At 33.9% G+C, this 19,335-nt stretch overlaps 1 protein-coding gene across 2 annotated transcripts in view; it reads left to right on the forward strand.

Moving 5' to 3' along the window:
* NEMF (nuclear export mediator factor) overlaps positions 1 to 19,335 on the forward strand; it is a 79,979-nt gene that overhangs the window by 50,210 nt on the left and 10,434 nt on the right. For both annotated transcript variants that reach the window (XM_037834936.1, XM_037834937.1), the window contains exons 16-26: positions 861 to 949; positions 6,002 to 6,105; positions 6,431 to 6,493; positions 8,302 to 8,414; positions 9,665 to 9,722; positions 10,197 to 10,255; positions 10,343 to 10,463; positions 11,687 to 11,966; positions 13,539 to 13,578; positions 13,723 to 13,772; positions 15,322 to 15,475. In XM_037834936.1, the coding sequence (XP_037690864.1) occupies positions 861 to 949; positions 6,002 to 6,105; positions 6,431 to 6,493; positions 8,302 to 8,414; positions 9,665 to 9,722; positions 10,197 to 10,255; positions 10,343 to 10,463; positions 11,687 to 11,966; positions 13,539 to 13,578; positions 13,723 to 13,772; positions 15,322 to 15,475 (1,131 nt within the window). The remainder of the gene's footprint in view (positions 1 to 860; positions 950 to 6,001; positions 6,106 to 6,430; positions 6,494 to 8,301; positions 8,415 to 9,664; positions 9,723 to 10,196; positions 10,256 to 10,342; positions 10,464 to 11,686; positions 11,967 to 13,538; positions 13,579 to 13,722; positions 13,773 to 15,321; positions 15,476 to 19,335) is intronic.

Raw genomic sequence — 19,335 nt, forward strand, 5'->3', positions numbered from 1 at the left:
AATCTATTTATTCAAATATTTGTCTGTCTTCCCTCCAGAATGTAGTTGCGTGAAAGTAGAAAGTAGACTCTTTGTCTGTTTTGTTCAGTGCATTGGCCCAGCCCTAGAATATTGCCTGGAACAGAGTAATACTAATATATGTTAATATATGTTAAATGAGTGGGCTTCATGATTTGGCTTTTATCTACCTCTCCAACCTCATTTCTTGACATTTTTCTCTGTAATCACTAAGTGCTGGTCAAGCTGGCCTTTTCTTTCTTCTTATCTCTTCTTCCTGTTGTTTGCCTTGATGACTCCATTAATTCTTCAGTCTTTAGTTGAAAGCCATATCCTCAGAGATACCTTCTTTGACCATAAAATCCAGTATAAATTAGGTTCCCTTGTTAATATTCTCAGCATCCTTCGAAGCACTTGCCATAAGTTTATTTGAATTATTAGGTGTTTAGTATTTGTCTTTTCTCCTAGAGTATGATCTCAGTGGGGTGGGGATGACATCTTGTTCATTATTGTATCTGTGACATCTAGCCCAGAGCATGGTACAAGGAAGGCACTCAGTACATATCTGGCAAATGAACAAAGCTCTTCTTAATTTGCAGGTCTTCATCAAATAGTTGCATACAGTAAATCTTAGGCTTAAGTTATTTTAAATATTTTAATAAAAAATCATTTTTTTCTTCATTTTTCATTTTTTCATTTCTTCATTTTTTTCACGTGTGTGTGTGTATGTATGTTTGTGTTTGTAGATAGTGCCATTTTGTAACATTATAAAAACTGTGTTTTGCCCTATGATTTACTTTGGTGTTATGTAAATAAATTCTCAATGAAAGATATTATTTTAAAAACTTATTTCTTATAAATAGGCATTCAAATCAGCAGAAAAGAAAACAAAGCAAACCCTAAAAGAAGTCCAAACGGTTACCTCTATTCAGAAAGCAAGAAAAGTATATTGGTAAGTGTTCTACTTTTTTTATATTTAGTTTTTATTTTATCAGAATTATACATGCATGTTATTTAAAACATCAAGCAGTTCTATAAAGCCTGTTACCAAAACCATCAACCTGCATCCCCACTCCTGTTGCCTGCTCTCCTAAGGAAACGGCTTTAACTTTTTAGCTGACTCTTTTGGTGTTTACTTCCATTTTTCTTACTATTATGCTTGTATTGCTGCTTCTTGATTTTTCTATTTTAGACCCCATCTATTGACATCCCACTATGGAAGATGAGGATTTCACTCTCACTTCACCTGTACTCCATTACATACACACACAACTGCCCAGACTCCCACTTCAGTTATAGTATAATTTTGTCAAGCTCAGTATTCAGCATTAAAATTTTTATGAATATTAAAATTCTAGTCATAGCTGAACCATGTGGTATATTCTGTGTTTTCTTTCCTGCTCATTGTTTTGTCTTCCCTGGTGTTAATTATTGTTTGTTTTTATTTGTGTTCTTATCACTAATTCATCTTCAAATTCTTCTCTGAAGGTGTTCAAATACATTGGAAATCTGTCAGTTTCATCTGGACATCATTCAGGAGTCTCTGTTGTAGCTTTTTGACCTACTTTATTCTAGAATGGTTGCTTTCTTCACATCTTAAGATCTCACTTTATTGTCATGGATGCTGTTTACGTACTCTCTCTGTTGTATTACCTGTCCTAGATCTCTTACTTCTTTCTTGATTGAAGGAGTGTCTCATCCAAAAGCTTCATGAAAAGAGGAGCACAGGAGGTACAATTCTTAAGATTTTGAATGTGCAAAAAATTATTTTTCTCTCCTATGTTTGGCTGGGTGTAGAATTCTAGTTTAAAAATATGTGTTCTTCAGACTTTGAAAGGCATTATTCTGTTGTCATAGCTTCCAAAGTTGATCTTGAAATGTTTGATGCCATTTTGATTTTTGATGTTTTGAGAAACTTATTTTTGCCTTTCTGTGAGCTTATAGACTCTTCTGTTTTTTTGTCCTTTCAATTTTCTGAGATTCTACAATGATGTGGGTTGGTGAGAAGGTTTTCATCCATTATGCTGGATACTTTATGGTCTCTTAATTTAGAAAATATCTAAATATTTTAAAATATTTCTTGGAAAATTTCATGCCCTCAATTATCTTTTTCCAGAAAGTCTTATTGTTTAGATATGGGACCTCCTGACTAGTCTCCTAGTTTTCTTGTATTTTCTATTTTTCAACTCTGACTTCTGTTCTACATTCTGAGAGATTTCCTCAACTTTCTTTCAATTCTGCTACTGAAATTTTTTTCTTTCTATCATGTTTTTAATTTTAAAAGCTCTCTTTTGTTTCTTTGTTCCCTTTTTATAATTTCCTGTTCTAGTTCCTCTTAAATCTCTGAGAATAGTTACAATGTATTAAAATTTTATTAGTCTCTTCTTTCTCAGGTCTCTGTTTCCTTCAAGTTTTTTCTACTTGTTGGTTTTGCCTCCAACTTTAATGTTTGAGATATTCATTAATGTCTAGTGATCCTTGATTGTCTGCTTACATTTTATAGTAGGGCATTAAAATACTGATTGGAAGTTCTCTGTATGTGGGTAGGCTTGTAAGATGATCTGTGTGTGCCATTTTGTGTGAAAACTTTGGTGTCATTTTCTTTAGATCTTTACTCTTGAGCTGGTCACTCATGCTTGGAACATGAATATCTGACTGCCAGCCTTTTGGGAGCCCAGTGGCAATAAAAGGCTGGGTTTTTTAATATCCAGTAATACATACATTTATTTAATTGCCGTGTTTTACATGTATTTTACCTATGGTGCCCCCACTTAACAGCTGTTTCCAGAAGTATCTTAAGTTTTGAGTTTTTTAATGGGTTTTACAGCGTAAATTGAATTGGTCAGATTAAGATTTAGCTTCTTAAGTTTGATTACTTGTCCATTTATTTTCTAGCTTTCAAAATTTTGTTGCTTTTGTTTACTCTCCCTCTATCTTTAAAAAAAATTTTTTTTTTTAATTTTTGATAGCTCTATTCTCGAATAGGATTGGCCTGTAATATTCGTTTCTTGTAATGTTCTTGTCAGGTATTCATATCAAGGTCATGCTGCCTTATAAAACAAGTTGGGAAGTATGCGTTTTAAAATTATCCTTAAATATTTGATGGAATTCACCTGTGAAGCTGAGTGGTCCTGGAGTTTTCTCTGTGGGAAAGTCTTTGATTACAGATTAAAATTCTTTAATAAGGACTACTCAGATTTTCTAGTTTGGGTATGTAGTATTTTTCTAAGACTTTATCTATTTTTGTCTAAATTGTGAAATATATTCACAAAAAGTTATTTATAATATTGTGCTTATGAACTTTTTAATATCCCTGTGATCATGTGATGTCCCCTCTTTCATTCCTGCTATTTGTTAATTGTGTCCTCGATTTTTCTTGACCAGAGGTTTTTCAGTTTTATTAATATCTGTAAAGAACCACTTTTTGACTTCGATCTCCTCTATTCATTAGTTTCTATTCTTTATTAGTTTCATCCTTCTACTTTTCTTTGGGTTCCCTCTCCAGTTTTCTGAGAAGGATGCTTAATTCACTGATTTTTTACCCAGCTTTTTTTCTTTTCTAATATATATTTAAGGCAATATATTTCTTTCTAAGCGTGGCTTTTAAACTGCATCCCAAAGTTTTGTTAGGTAGCATTTTTATTGTCATTCATTTTGAAATATCTTCTGATTTACATTGTGATTTCTTCTTTCACCCATACATTATTAAAAGTGTATGTATTAATTTCTAAATATTTGGGGCTTTTTTGGTTATCTTTTTGTTCTTGATTTCTAGCTTAATTTGAATAATGGTTAGGTGTTATTCTGAATCACCTCAATTCTTTCACATTTGTTGTTGAGACTTGCTTTATGGCCCAACAGATTTATGGTCAGTTTTATTTATAAACAATTCCATGTGTAATTGACATGAGTGACTATTTTATCATTTTTGGGTGCCTTTTTCTAACTATGCCAATAAGGTCAAATTTATTAATCATCAAAATTTTTGTCATGTTTACTAATTTTTATTTTCATGATTTTTTCTCAGTTACTTAGGTGTGTTAAACATCACATCATGATTGTTGAATTGTCTGTTTCTCCGTTAACTTTGACACATTTTTGCTTTATATATTTTGAGGCCATGTAATTAGTTGATAAAAATATAGAATTGTTATATCTTCCTGTTGATTTGAGCCTTTTATCAACTTTTTAAATGAAATATCCTCCTAACTTGTAACAATTTTTACCCTAAAGTGTGCTTTGTCAAATATTATAACTAAATCAGCTTTCTTTTGGTTCGTGTTTTCATGGCACATCTTTTTCCATCATTGTATTTCAGCCTTTCTATATTCTCATATTTTAAAAGAGCATATCGTTACTGTTTGCCAATTTGACAGTCGTTGCTCTTTACCCAGAATCTGTAGTACATTCACATTTAATGTAATTTCTGATATATTTGGGTTTACATCCCATCTTCGTATTTGTTTTCTATTTGTCTTATTTGTTCTTGTTTTCCTTTTTGCTTGCTTTTAGTTGGTTGTTTTTCAAAAGCTGGCTAATTATACATTCCTTTACTAGGATTACAACATAACATCCTAGGTGTATCTTTCCTATTTTCTTTGTGAGTTTCTGTCTTTTAATGAACCTCTTTACTAGCAGTAGGGAAATAAATAATTATAGTATATCCAGTCAGCAATGAGGAAGATCTGTTTTTCAGGGAAAGGAAAAGCAATGTTCAGAACAGTGTTTGTTGTGTCTCAGAATAGAATGAAGGGTAAGAATAAACATTTTATTTTAGCTTTCATATGCATAAAGAAATCCAGGAGAGGGATATGCCAGAATCTAATGAAAATAGCTCCCCATTTGGTAGTGAAGGGAAGAACTGAAGGGATGTGGGACAGGGGTAGGAGGGAGATCTTTCAGAATACCTTTTAAAATTTTTTCTAAAGTTTTGAACCATGTACATATATTACCCAGTCAACATTCAAATTAATTAATAGCAATAAAACTCTTGTTAATTATTTATTGAGGATTTGAGGGAGTATAGTTTAATGCCTGTGCTCAATGTACCATCTTTAACCAGAAGTTTTTTATTTGTAGATTAAATCATAAAGATTATCTCTTTACTCATATGTACCAAAAGAAATATGTATATTCATCTATTTGCATGTTTTTGTATTCTAAATATTATAAAACATATACCCTCTACTTTTTATCTGAGAAGTATGTTTTAATCATGAAAACCCCACTTACTTTGTCCCTTAAGAAAAGTTAAAGTTTTAACCACCAAAGGCAATTTTTCATCTTCTGCATAAAAAAAAAAAAGTGTAGAGAATATATATGTGAACATTTAGTTGATTTACTGAGAACAGAGAGAAGTAGCAATTTTTCTCTGTTACCAGTAGGCCAGAGCTTGTCGGTGTCTCACTAAAAGAAAGCTAATCCTAGGGACTGTGTGACATTTTATTCTTTTCCTCTGTGTAATTCTTTGATAACACAAGTCTGTATATGTGGGGTAAGACAGTAACATTGTTTAAAAAAAAAAATTTAATTGCTTCTAAAACTGAGCGTATTCTAGGGCAATTTGTGTTACAGAGTTTTAGTGATAATATTCAGCGTGTCAGGAATGACTATGGTTTGTAAACTTTATTGGGTTTGGTAGGATCATGTTGGAAGCAATGCAGTTATTTTAGATTATTTGTTCTTCTTATTCCTTTGTTTGGATATGGTTTATTAATTTTCTTGGGGTGTGGTAGGAACATGTTGGAAGCAAAGTAGTTATTTTAGGTTATTTGTTTTTCTTAATCCTTTGTTTTGTTTGAAATGTTGTGGGTTTTTTTGTTGTTTGGTTTTTTTTAAATTTTTCAATAAGTGAAGTTAAAAAATTAAAAAAAAAAAATTCAGCTTGATGCCTTAAGAATAGAAATTAAACTGTTAGGTTGCTTTAACCTACAAAGCAGAAAAGCTTCCTGGTTTTTTCTTTGAAAGGAAAAGAAATGTTGACTTTTTTCCTTTTGATTGGTAGGTTTGAGAAATTTCTGTGGTTCATTAGCTCAGAGAATTATCTAATTATTGGTGGACGAGATCAGCAACAGAATGAAATAATTGTGAAAAGATACTTGACACCAGGTAAGTAAGATTAAAGTTCTGAAGAATTTTTTCTTAAATGATTGAATCAATTATTTCAAAAATAGGTCCTGATTTTCATTTTATACTCTTTTGTATGATAGATGTAATTGGTAGAAAAAGTTTGGTGCTTGATGATTTATATATTTTGACACTTAATTGCTATTTTAAGTGAATATTCCTAAAGCAATAATGCTGAGCCAATTTTGCTAATGTACATACTCTCAATCCTCCAAAGTCACTGTATATCAGTGCTAAAATTTGAAACCGTTTCTTCACATTTAGGTATAGGACTTAAAATATCATATCTTATTTGTCTTTTTTTAAGGGGACATTTATGTACATGCTGATCTTCATGGTGCAACTAGCTGTGTAATTAAGAATCCAACAGGTAACATATTTCTATTATTCAGAGCTTTAGTTCTTTCTTTAAAAATATTTTTAGACTAACTATAGGACAAAAATTGTTAAGGACATTTAACAATGATAAAAGAATCAATCCATGAAGAAGATACCACAATTACAAACACATGTGTGCCTAACAGTAGCACCCCCAAACATATGAAATATTATATACAAAAAATGACAGAATTGAAGGGAGTAATAGACAATTTATCTATAATATTTGGAGATTTTAATACCCCACTTTCAATAATGAGAACAACTAGACAGAAGATTAATAAGGAAACAGAAAACTTGAACAATACTATAAATTAATTAAACCTAATAGACATCTGTAGAACACTCCACCTAACAATAGCAAAATACACATTCTTCTCAAGTGTTCATGGAATATTCTCCAGGGTAGACCATACGTTAGTCAACAAAACAGGTCTCAAATTTAAAACAATTGAAATCATACAGAGTATGTTCTTTGACCATAATGGAATGAAACTAGAAAATAAGAACAGAAGGAAATTTGGGAAATTCATAAATATGTGGAATTTAAAGAAGACACTCATAAATAATGAATGGATCAGAGAAGAAATAACATAAGGTATTAGAAAATACATTTAAGATGAATTAAAAAAATACAATATAACAAAACTTAGGAGATGCAGCTAAACACTACTTAGAAGAAGATTTTTATCTGTACATGCTTATGTTAAAAAAGAAGAAAGAGTCTGAAAGAAAGGGATGCATAACAGGAAGGCTGAATGGGGAGAAAAAAAGAAGGAAGATCTCAAAACACTAACCTCATCTTCTACTTTAAGAATTCAAAAAAGAAGAGCAAACAACCCAAAGCTACAACAATTAGAGTGGACATAAATGAAACAGAGAATAGAGAGTAATAAACAAATCAAAAAGTTGGTTCTTTGAAAAGATCAACAAGATTGACAAAACTTTAATTAGACTTACCAAGAAAATAAAAGATTCCGATTCCAAAAATCAGAATAAAAGAGGGTGTTACTACTTACTTTACAGAAATAAAAAAGATTGTAGGGGAATATTATGAACAATTCCATGTTATCAAATTAGGTAACCTAGATGATATGGACAGATTCCTAGAGACAGAAACTACCAAAACTAACTCAAGAAGAAATGGAAAATCTAAAAAGACCTATAACAAATAAAGAGATTGAATTAATAATCAAAAAACTACCCACAAAGAGAAGCTCAAGCTCAGATGGCTTCACTGGCAAATTCTCCCAAAGTTTTAAAGAAGAATTAACAGCAGTTTTTCACAAACTCTTGGAAAACATAGAAGATTAGCATCTTGCATTAGTGTGGTTCATTTATTACAGTTGATGAACCAATACTGATACGTTTATTATTAACAAAGTCTGTAGTTTACCTTGGGCTTCATTCTTTGTATCATACAGTCCTGTGGGTTTTGGCAAATGTATAATGTCACGTATCCTTTAAGGTATCATACAGAATAGTTTCACTATCCTAAAATTGCCTTGTGCTCCACCTATTCAGCCATCTTTCTCCCAACCCCTGACAGCCTCTGATCTTTTTACTGTTTCCATAGTTTTGCTTTCCAGAATGTCATATAGTTGGAATCATAAATATAACATGCAATGGCATTTTGTAAAAATAGTAAGTTTTTGTAATGTTGAAATAAAAATGTGATATTAGTATTTAATATAGACAAGGATTGAACCTGTCATGGCAGCGCCTGTCATTTTCATATTTTATTCTATAGAAAGTTTCTGTACTTTGTTATCTGAATAATAACAGCATTGTTAATTGCAGGAGAACCAATCCCCCCTCGGACTTTGACTGAAGCTGGCACAATGGCTCTTTGCTACAGTGCTGCTTGGGATGCACGAGTTATCACTAGTGCTTGGTGGGTGTACCATCATCAGGTAATAAGGACTGTTGTCCTTTAAAAGCTGTTGTGTTCAGGGTATAGAAGGCAGACAAGGTACCTGTCCTGATGGTAACACAACAACATATTTAATGTTAGGTTACACGTGCTATAAAGATAAAGAAAAGTGGAGTAAGGAGATAGAGAATGTTAGGGGCTACCATTTTTATTGAAGTTTTAAGGAAGGCCTAACTGAAGGGAGATAGCGATCATGCAGAATATGCTGGATAAAGAGTACACCAAGTATCACTAGCATACTGACCTAAAAGGTCTTTCTCCTGTTCATTTTTGTTGGAGTTCTCTGAAATCTCTGTGGCCCTCCCAGAAAAGTAGGTATATCCAGTGGTTTTTAAATTCATTTGGTTTTGGTAATTGCCTCCCTTTGTGGTTAATGCTATTTTTATTGGATAGCTCATTCTATATATGACTTCACATTTCTACTGATTTCATGATTTTAAGGATTAAAATTGATAACAATGTAACTGCTTTTACAAGGTTCTAAAGCTATGCAGAAGGATAAGAGTTCAATACCATTACCCTCCCCTATATTTAGTTGCATTTTCTATCTGTTTATATTCATTATTACCTTCTGTGCTCTGATAATTGTGTTTTTTGGGAATTAATATTACTTCTAGGATTATAATATTTTCTGCCTCAGTACTGTTATAAAAGTGGTTTTAATTCTCTTATAAAGAGAGTACTTTTTATCCTTCACTTTTATAACAACTGTCTATGACTAATAAAGATGTTCTCAGATTTGGGGGTTCCACAGTTATATAAAAGAGAATTGTAGAATAACTGCTCTCACTTTCTTTTTTGCAAAATTAGAATATATTTTTTAAAGTCTGCTAACACCATTCATTGCTTCCTAAAATAATGTTTTAATACCAAAAAAAGTATCCCAGGAAAGGATTGTATTTAATAAATATAGCTTTGTGATAGGCTTTTAAATTATTGTTATTTTTCTTATTACATCTCACACTGGAGGAAATATGTGGACTAGCTCTAGCTCTAGTCTATAGCATTTGCAAATTATTAATATAGTGGATTCTTTGTTACTATCAGAGGTAATTTGTTGTTGAAGTGATTTTCTGTCCCTTCAGTATTGAAAATTTTTGCTACGTTATACAAACGTTTCAGGATACAGTGCTGCTTACTTGAATTTATTTTTTCTTTTTGAGTGAAAAAAAAAAAAAACAAACTAAGTACTCCTTAAGACAGGGGTCTAACATATTCTGTATACTTCAGGTATCTAAAACAGCACCAACTGGAGAATATTTGACCACAGGAAGCTTCATGATAAGAGGTAATGGCTTGATAGGCAGATTTTCTCTAAACTTGTCAGTAGATTTTGGAGACAGGTTTGAAGACCATTTACTATATTGTCAGAATAGAAACTGATTACTCTGATTGCATATATGAAGTCTCTTAGGAAATATGGACATTTTTGCTTGAGTGTAGCAAATTTATTATTTTCATATATAATCTTATTAATGACATTGTAGTTTCACATAGTTTAAAAATTCAAGGGTAAAAAAAGTACCCTGACCTTTTTCTAAAAATAGATTATTCAGGGTCTGACCAACTCAAAGAGCAAGCATGCATGTTTTTTTCTTCTCAGTTACTGTTCTTATATATAATGCAAAATTCTGTAAATGGGAAATGTTCTTTCATGACAGAGTAAAGGACAAACAGATTTGACCAATGATGTCAGATACTGTGCAAGCAAAAACTGGAGGAAACTTATTTTAAAAACATTTATGTGTGTTATCTTTTATAGGAAAAAAGAATTTCCTTCCTCCATCATACCTAATGATGGGATTTAGCTTCCTTTTTAAGGTACTCTTCAGCTTCTTGGTTACTTTTCTTCTGGTTTTCATTAATCTTACAAAAAGCTTCATTAGTGAAAAAGAACTATTTCTTTAGGTAGATGAGTTTTGTGTTTGGAGACACCGAGGTGAACGAAAAGTCAGAGTGCAGGATGAAGACATGGAGACACTGGCGAGTTGCACAAGTGAACTCATATCAGAAGAAATGGAACAACTAGGTATTTTATGGATTTTAATGAATTAGCTTACATGTTTTCTATTGTCTAGTTGTGCTTCTAAGTTCTAACTTAGAAGATATCTCAGTTGAGATCATTGAAATTTCAAAACAACACTGGCTGTCTTGACTGAATTTTGTTTTTGGAAATGTCAAATATATTCCTAGTAAATTATAAAATATATAATTGGAGATATGATGATATACTTGGGTGTATTGTTTCTATGAGTAATGGATAATGCATAAATGTGTTTAACACATATAGAGTCAGGTGTATTTGGATTAACACTACTTTTAGGTTTATAAATTAGAAGTGATACAAAAATGAATTTATATCAAGTGCAGTTTCTCAGATGTGAGAATTTGGCTTGATTTAATAATACATTTGCCTCAAACAGAGAGCAGCTACAGATGCTGAAAAGATTTACCTACGTATCTAAGGGAACTAGGGATCTTATGCCCTCTAAACTTATTTTTCAGTTATTTTCTCTCTTAGGGTTATTGCTTTTTAGGGGTAATATTGCAGTGTTTTCATTTATATCTATGATTAGTACTTCAACATTTCGTTTATTGAATGTCCGTCGTGTCCCTGACACTGTATGAATTGTCATGTTTATATTATTTTTTATTTAATTCTCACAACTATCCTTGTCAGATGGGCAGTGGCATGTCATTTTACAGGGGAGGCAACTGAACGTCAGAGAAGTAACTTGTTCAGGGTCATCAAGGTGGTTAATGGTTTAGTTCAGCTCCAAGTATCCATGGTTCCAAGGATGATATTATTAATACCAGACAGTCTCCCTTCTGTAAAAGTATGTGTATCTGCTAGGTGCCTATTGTATAACATCTATTATTTCATTTCATTTCTCATGTGCAAATTGTAGTAAATGCAGCAGCAGGATTTATAGAACTACTTTTATTGTCCCGTCCCACTTTTTGGAAATACCCAATGAAGGCAAGTTACAGTTTACATTGCAGAAATGATTGCGATGTCCAAGAAATTCATTGTGAAAGAGGATCTTGGAGATCATTGAGTCTGACCTATTCACAATACACATTATTCTTTACTTGATGACTTCAGTAGATGAAGATGATCAGGCATTTCTCTTGCTGATCTTGTGGGGAAACAGGGAATCAGTAGAATATTTTTTGAAGTTTTCAAGGACATCATCTATCTATCTTTGTCTTGGTAGTCCCACATTGACATTGCTTATGGTGATTCTCCAGATGGAGGTGATAGTAGCAGTGAGGAGGATAAAGAGGAATTACATGAAACTCCTACAGAAGTGGCACTCATGACTCAGGTTGACCAAGAGGATATTACTATTCAGAGTGGTAGAAACGAACTAAATGAGGAACTAATTCAGGAAGAAAGCTCTGAAGATGAAGGAGAATCTGAAGAGGTGGTAAAAGATCAGGAGCCTACTGGTGAAATGAAGGATGAAGGGGAAGAGACATTACATTATCCTGATACTACAATTGACTTGTCCCACCTTCAATCCCAAAGGTAATTAAAAAGCCATACTGGGAATGATGATGAGTTAATTCTGACAAATACAATACCAACATTGACTTCAGTACTTTTATCTTCCATTGTCCTACAGTCTTATTTTCTCACCATTTGGCTGGGAAGGGGTTGGGGATTGAGGGTGCTTAAATTTCTCTAAAGAAATTCTCAGGACCCAGGGTAGAAAATCCCAGGACCCAGGTTAGAAAAATACAGTAAATATAAAAGTGACCAAACTAGGTCAAAGTTAGAAACAAATAACTGGTTGTAAGTGCTAAGAATATAGCACAAAGGAAATTTCAAGTGAAATTAATATCTTAATGATTGTCAAGTGAAAAAATACCATAGTTATCAAAGCATTTTTATTGGGGTAGTTAAGAATGGTGTAGTAGTGATTAGGAAAAGGCAAATCAAAACCACAATGAGATAACACTTCATACCCACTAAAATAGTTATTTAAAAAAGGAAAATGAAATGTTGGCAAGAATGTGGAGAAATCAAAACCCTTGTGCATTGCTGATGGGGATGGAAAATGGTGTAACCATGTGGAAAACAGTTTGTTTGTTCCTCAAAACATTAAACTTATAACCCGGTAATTCTACTCCTAGGTATATATACAAAAGAATTGAAAACAGGGACTCTTAACACATCCTTTACACCAATGTTTATAGCGGCATTGTTTACAAAGCCAAAAGGTGGAACCAATCTGTGTGTGTCAACAGGTGAATGGATAAACAAAATGTGCTACATACATACAAGGAGATATTATTCAGTCATAAAAAGGAATGAATTTTTTCCTTTTAAGCTTCCCTTATCAATAAAAACATCCTGAAAGTGCAAAAAAAAAAAAAAAAAAATGCCGTTCTGATACTTGCTACAGCATAGATAAACCTTGAAAACATGATTTTAAGTGAAATAAGTTAGATACGAAAGGACAAGTATTTTATGACTCCATTAATAAGAAATATCTAGAATAAGCAAACTCATAGAGACAGAAAGTAGATGAGAGGTTACCAGAGACTGGAGGGGAAGAGGGAACGGGAAGTTACTACTTAATGGGTACAGAGTTTTTGTTTAAGTTGATGAAAAAGTTTTGGTGATGGATGAAAGTGATGGTAGCACAACAATGTAAATGTTAATGCCACTGAATTGTACATTTAAAAATGGTTAAATTGGCAAGTTTTATGTGTTACCACAATAAAATTGAAAAAAAAAATACAAAGGGGGGAAAGGAATGGCTTAGGCATCAGGCAGACCAGAATTGCATTCTAGGATATGTCCTTGGGCAAGTTACTCTACCATCTAAGCTTCAGTTTCCTTCTTAGTGAAAATGGAGTGGTATCCCTTTCGATAGGATTTTGCTGAAGATTAAATGCATGTAAAGTAGTCAATACATGTCAGCTATTTGAGAATATATATATAAATGTAGGAAAATGTGCAATTTGATTAAATATTTCTAATTGTATCAGATTTGAAAAATTGTAGAGTAGCCAATAGGGTAGCATGTTTGGCACTTTGAGTGCTTTTTTTTAATGGTTTGTGGATTCCTTCCTCTCTCTCTTGTTTTCATAGGTCTCTCCAGAAACTGGCTTCAAAAGAAGAATCTAGTTTGGTAAGCTATTTTCAGTTTTATGAAAAACATCATGTCCTTCTCAATGAAGAGACTCATTTTCTACTTTTTAATTTGACTTTCTGAAAATGAATAGTAGCAGTGTTATTGTTTGTATCTGCTTATGTTTTGTTTTAATTTTAATAGAATGACAGTAAATTACAGAGCCGGAGACATTTGTCAGCCAAGGAAAGAAGGTAAACATATTTGTATTGTCTAAATAACTATACAGCATGTTAATTTTTTTTTATTGACAACCCAGCTGTGACAGATCACTTGGCTAGTCTAAAGACCTCCTTTATTAAAACCACCAGGATTTAGCATTTTTGTTGTAGGACCTTATATAATTATTGAGACAGGCCAAGTAATACAAAGTAAACCGTTTATTACAAAAACATGTACAATAATGATGGCTATAGACTAGACAAACTAATTTTAGGAATAATGTTGACAAGAATAAACAGGGATGCTTGAAATTAATTAGGGAACTTTTATGTAAGAGACTTGATTTTTCTTTTTCTTTTTTTTTTTTTTTTTGGTATAGCAAGTCGTGAGAGGCAAGTAGAAACGCAGTGACAGAAAGCGGGGGACAACTAGGACAATTGCTGTAGGGCAGGAAAGACTAGGAATAGTAAAGGATTCCAGGAAGAGGCTCTAGATTGGAATGGACAATGAGGCTTTTTTGTTTGAGGAAGATAATCATTTTACAGTTATAGAACACTCTCTGGATATGTGACACCATGCTAGACACTGAGTATACAAAGAGGTAAAATAAAAAGTTTGTGCTTTCAAGAAGCTTTTATTTAAGTCCTGGATTCAGGAAACAACCATAAATATATAGTGTTTTCTAAAAGCGATAAAGTAGTTGAAGGGGTGACAGGTTGCTCTGAGTTCAGGTGTTTTGGGAAATACCATTAGAAACGGTATAAATAAAGATAAGGACAAGGACTCCTAGGAGAATTAGCATGAACAAAATGAGGTTTGGAAGTAATAAGCATAGTGCTTTGAGAAGATGATAAATGGACTGAGGTAAAAGGAAGAGAAAACTTATGTTTATGAACTGGTAGATAAGATTGAAGAAATGAAATTGGACCAGAAGTGGAAAACTCTGAATGACAAGCTAAGGATTTTGGACATTACCCTAAAAGTGGTATGAGAAGGACCTTTGGAAGATTTTGAATGGAAATGTGACATAGGTGAACAATTAAGGAAGATTATATGCAGAATGGATTATAGGGAAGCACTGGAGGAACTCTGGGTGGGAAGTGATGAGGACGTGGATGAGAACAATGGAACTGGGCATAGGAAGAAGACTGTAGTACCTGAAAAATATCACATAAATAAAATCAGTAAAATTTTTAAATCTTTTTTTCAATCATTTATTCATTCAACCAGCCAATCAACAAATATTTTGTTGAATGCCTAAGATCTATAAGGTCATAGATCCCAGTGGCTGGTCATAAAGGCATTCAAGGACTGAATGAGGCTAGTGAATAAGGATAAATGAAAGCTAACTGTGTGTTGAGCCTGGATGATAGAAATGAAAAAACCCACAATAGATGAAATTTTTTCAGCTTTTTTGTGTGTGATTTGAGCCTCTTTGTATACTGTAGTTTGGTGCTTGTCAAGTTAATCAGAAACCATGATTTTGTTTATTGTACATGTTCCCCTCCCCATGTAATTTTTTAGGGCACAAAAAATTTGAAATTCTAAGAAGCAGATGTTTCCCATTTCATTTATTTATAGGGAAATGAAGAAGAAAAAGCTTCCAAATGACTTAGAAGATTTAGATATGATAGAGGGAAAGGACAAAGAAAAAGAAAGTGCTCTACACATTGAGACTTCTCAGAACACAAGCAGAAATGTTCCAAACGTGCAACCAGTGAAACGAGGACAAAAGGTAATAAGATTTAATAAACTTTAGGTTGGACTGTTAAAGCTAGTACAGTATGATTCACAAGTGAAACTGCAAGGTTCCTCTTAATTTTATTTTGAAATAAATTCAAAGCTACAGGAAGAGTTGCAAAAACAATACAAAACCCATACATAGTATACCCTGACCCCCCTCCCCCGATACCCCAATCCATCAACTTTAACATGCTGTCACACCACCATTTCTTTCTTTCCCTCCCTCCCTCCCTCCCTATCATCCATCATCTGTTGCTCTGTCTTCTGAACATATGAGAGCAAGCAGCACACATCCTTGAATAAACACTATAATTCACATATACAATTCCCATGAACAAGAACATTCTTTTATGCAATCCCATTAAGCACAGCTAAGAAGTTCAAGAAATTCAACATTGATACAAAGCTTACATTCTATATTTCCTTTTTTTTTAATGTCCCAACTGTGTCCCTTTGAGCCTCCTGTCCTCCATCCTCAGATCCCATCCTCATCCTTGGCATTCAATTGTCATCTATTTAGACTTTTTTTTTTTTTTTTCCAATTGTGGAAACAGATATACAGCCTAAATCTTCCCATTCCACCTCCTCCCTAGCATTCCGTTAGTGGGATTAATCACATTTAGAATGTTGTAATGCTATCACCTTCCCACCATCCATTACTAGCAATTTCCCTTCACCTCAAACAGCAACCCTACACTCATTTCTTAACTCCCCATTGCCCCTTCCCCCACTTCTCATAACCCATACTCTACTTTTCATCTCTATGGTCATATTCTCTGATAATTTCTTTGTGTTTACTGTGGGGCTTAAATTTAACCTCTTAATTCCATAACAATCTTGATTTTCTTTGATACCAACTTAACTTCAATAGGACCCATAAACTATGTTCCTATACTCCTCCATTCCCCCGCCTTTATATAGTTCTTGTCAAAAATTACATATTTTACATTGAGTCCAAAACCACTGATTTGTCATTAGTTTATGTATTTTATATCCCATAGGAAGTAAATAGTGGAGTTAACAAATCAAAAATTATTGACTTCTATTTGTATTCCATTGTGGTCAGAGAATGTACTTTGAATATATTCAATTGTTTGTTTTTTTTTTAAATTTATAGAGGCTTGTTTTATGTCTCAGCATATGGTCAATTCTGGAGAAAGATCCGTGATCACTAGAGAAAAATGTGTGTCCTAGTGATTTGGGATGTAAGGCTCTATATATGTCTGTTAAAATTCTCTCTCTCTCTCTCCTTTCTTTGTTTCTCTGTCAGTAGGGCTCACTTTAGTATCTGAAGTAGGGCAGGTCTTTTATTGGCAAAATCTCTCAGCATTTGTTTGTGAAAAATTTAAGCTCTCCCTCAAATTTGAAGGAGAGTTTTGCTGGATAAAGTATTCTTGGTTGGAAATTTTTCTCTCTGAGAATTTTAAATATGTCATGCCACTGCTTTCTCGCCTCCATGGTGGCCGCTGAGTAGTCACTACTTAGTCTTATGTTGTTTCCTTTGTATGTGGTGAATTGCTTTTCTCTTGCTGCTTTCAGAACTTGCTCCTTCTCTTCAGTATTTGAGAGTCTGATCAGAATATGTCTTGGAGTGGGTTTATTTGGATTTATTCTATTTGGAGTTCACTGGGCATTTATGCTTTGTGTATTTATATTGTGTAGAAGATTTGGGAAGTTTTCCCCAACAATTTCTTTGAATACTTTTCTAGACCTTTACCCTTCTCTTCCCCTTCTAGGACACCAGTGAGTCTTAAATTTGGACGTTTTATTTTATCGGTCATATCCCTGAGATCCATTTTGATTTTTTTGATTTCTTTTCTCCATTCTTTCTTTTGTTCTTTCATTTTCTTTCTGTGGTCCTTTAGGACACTGAGTCATTGTTCAACTTCCTCTAATCTTGTATTGTGAATATCCAGTCTTTTTAATTTGGCCAACAGTTTATTTCCATAAGATCTTCTATTTTTTTATTTACTCTTGCTATTTCTTCTTTGTCCTTTATATCCTGTGCCATGCTCTCATTCTTTGACTGTAGTCCTTTGATTAACTACGCCAAGTACTGTGTCTCTTCTGATCGTTTGATTTGGGTGTTTGGGATTGGGTTCTCCATATTGTCTGGTTTTATCAAATGCTTTAAGATTTTCTGTTGTTTTTGGCTTCTTGGCTGTGCAGGGGCGCGCCCAGCCTGATGCAAAAATGGCTGAATGGGGCGTCTCAACTGCCCCACCCCCCTTCGCACAGCTTCGCCTTCCCACTCTGAGACAACTAGCTGTGGTTGCACGCAAGGCCACTGTCCATGGCCAATAATGTCACGTGTGTGGGGTGCCGTGGGATACACTCCCTGTCAGACTGAGTTTCCTGGTGTGGCTCTGGGCTGTGGGTCTGGCCCCGGGCAGGAGTGTCGCCAGCACACCAGGAAGCCAGCTGCAGGGGGCGCAGTTTCTTTCTCCTTTTGGCTCTCCCCTCTGTCCCTCTGGCCCCGGGACAATCAGCAGCAGGTGTGGGGAGGGCTGTCCTCCATGCCAGACACCGAGGCATTGGCTACAGCCCACTCCTGCAGTGCTTCACTGCGCAGTTCTCACTGCCGTATCTGCAGCTGCTCTCGGGTTTTTTTTGTATTTTTTTGTTAAATGAACTAGTCAGTCTCCAAATGCCAACCCACAGTTTCCCCACACCACAGCATGGCCTCAGGACTTTCAGCCGGCTTACTCATTTCAGAATGCAGACTCCCGGTTTCACCAAGTGCACAGTCCCTGTGGTTTTAGCAGACCTTGTCCAGCTGGTGCATCGCTGGAATTGGTGTTCTGGGTCACCTTCTGTTTTCTATCTAGTATTTTTCACGGAGGTGTTTTTTTGCCCTGTCTCACCTAGCTGCAATCTTCGGTTCCTCTTAATTTTTTAAAGTTGAAGTGATAGTGATACAGGAGGTACAGGCAAAAAAGACTCGTGTGACTTCCTTTGAAATTTAGTTGAAAGATAACAGCATTTAGGGAACATGGAGATTGATGTTATATGTTCATTATACCTTTAAGATCATATAGAAAGAAGCACTCATTTTATGTAGAAGAGGAATAGGAAATTGTGACTTGCCAGAGTCATCCAGCTGGTGAGTGACTGAGGTGGAGTATTCCTAAGTCTTTATTGATAACTTAGCCTAGAAGTTTCTTTTTCAATTGACATGACTTTGGTCAGAGTTCTTCTGGATTTTATTAAAGGTGGGTTATAAAAGACTAGGTAGTGGATATAGAATATACTTTTTAAAATGTAGTGTAAAAAAGAAGGGATTGTGGGCTAATACATCAGTGCATCTTTTTAAATTAAGTTTTTCTGAAGTCTTACAAAGATTAGCTTTTATCATCTTTCCTCCATCCATCGTGGTCAGAATTTCTTAAATGCTTTTTCCAGTGAGCCTCAAGTAAACAGGGACATATTACGCAAATAGGGACATATTACGCATATGGAAAGGAAGACTCAATGTAATAGAAGTTCAGCTCTTCCATATTAATCTGTAAATTCAATATGACTTAAATCAGAATTAAGTGAGGTTTTCATTAACGTGATAAATAATTCAAAAGTTCATTTGAAAGAGTAAACACTAGAGAATTGCCAAGGAAATCTTGAAAAAGATTAGTGGAAGGATTTCCCTACCAGGTAGTAAAACATTTAATGTTAGAATTATATTAAAACAAAATTAGCATTAACACTGGAATAATCAGATAGAAAAGTGAAACAGTAAAATCTCTATACAGGACCACAAACTATATAATTAAAAATTTAGTATGGGATAAAATATCATGTGACATATTTGGAAATTAGTGGCTGATCGTGTGAAAAACACTACAAAAAAGATTGCAG

The sequence above is a fragment of the Choloepus didactylus genome, chromosome 4 (genome assembly GCF_015220235.1).
Source record: "Choloepus didactylus isolate mChoDid1 chromosome 4, mChoDid1.pri, whole genome shotgun sequence".
Lineage (NCBI taxonomy): Eukaryota > Metazoa > Chordata > Mammalia > Pilosa > Megalonychidae > Choloepus > Choloepus didactylus.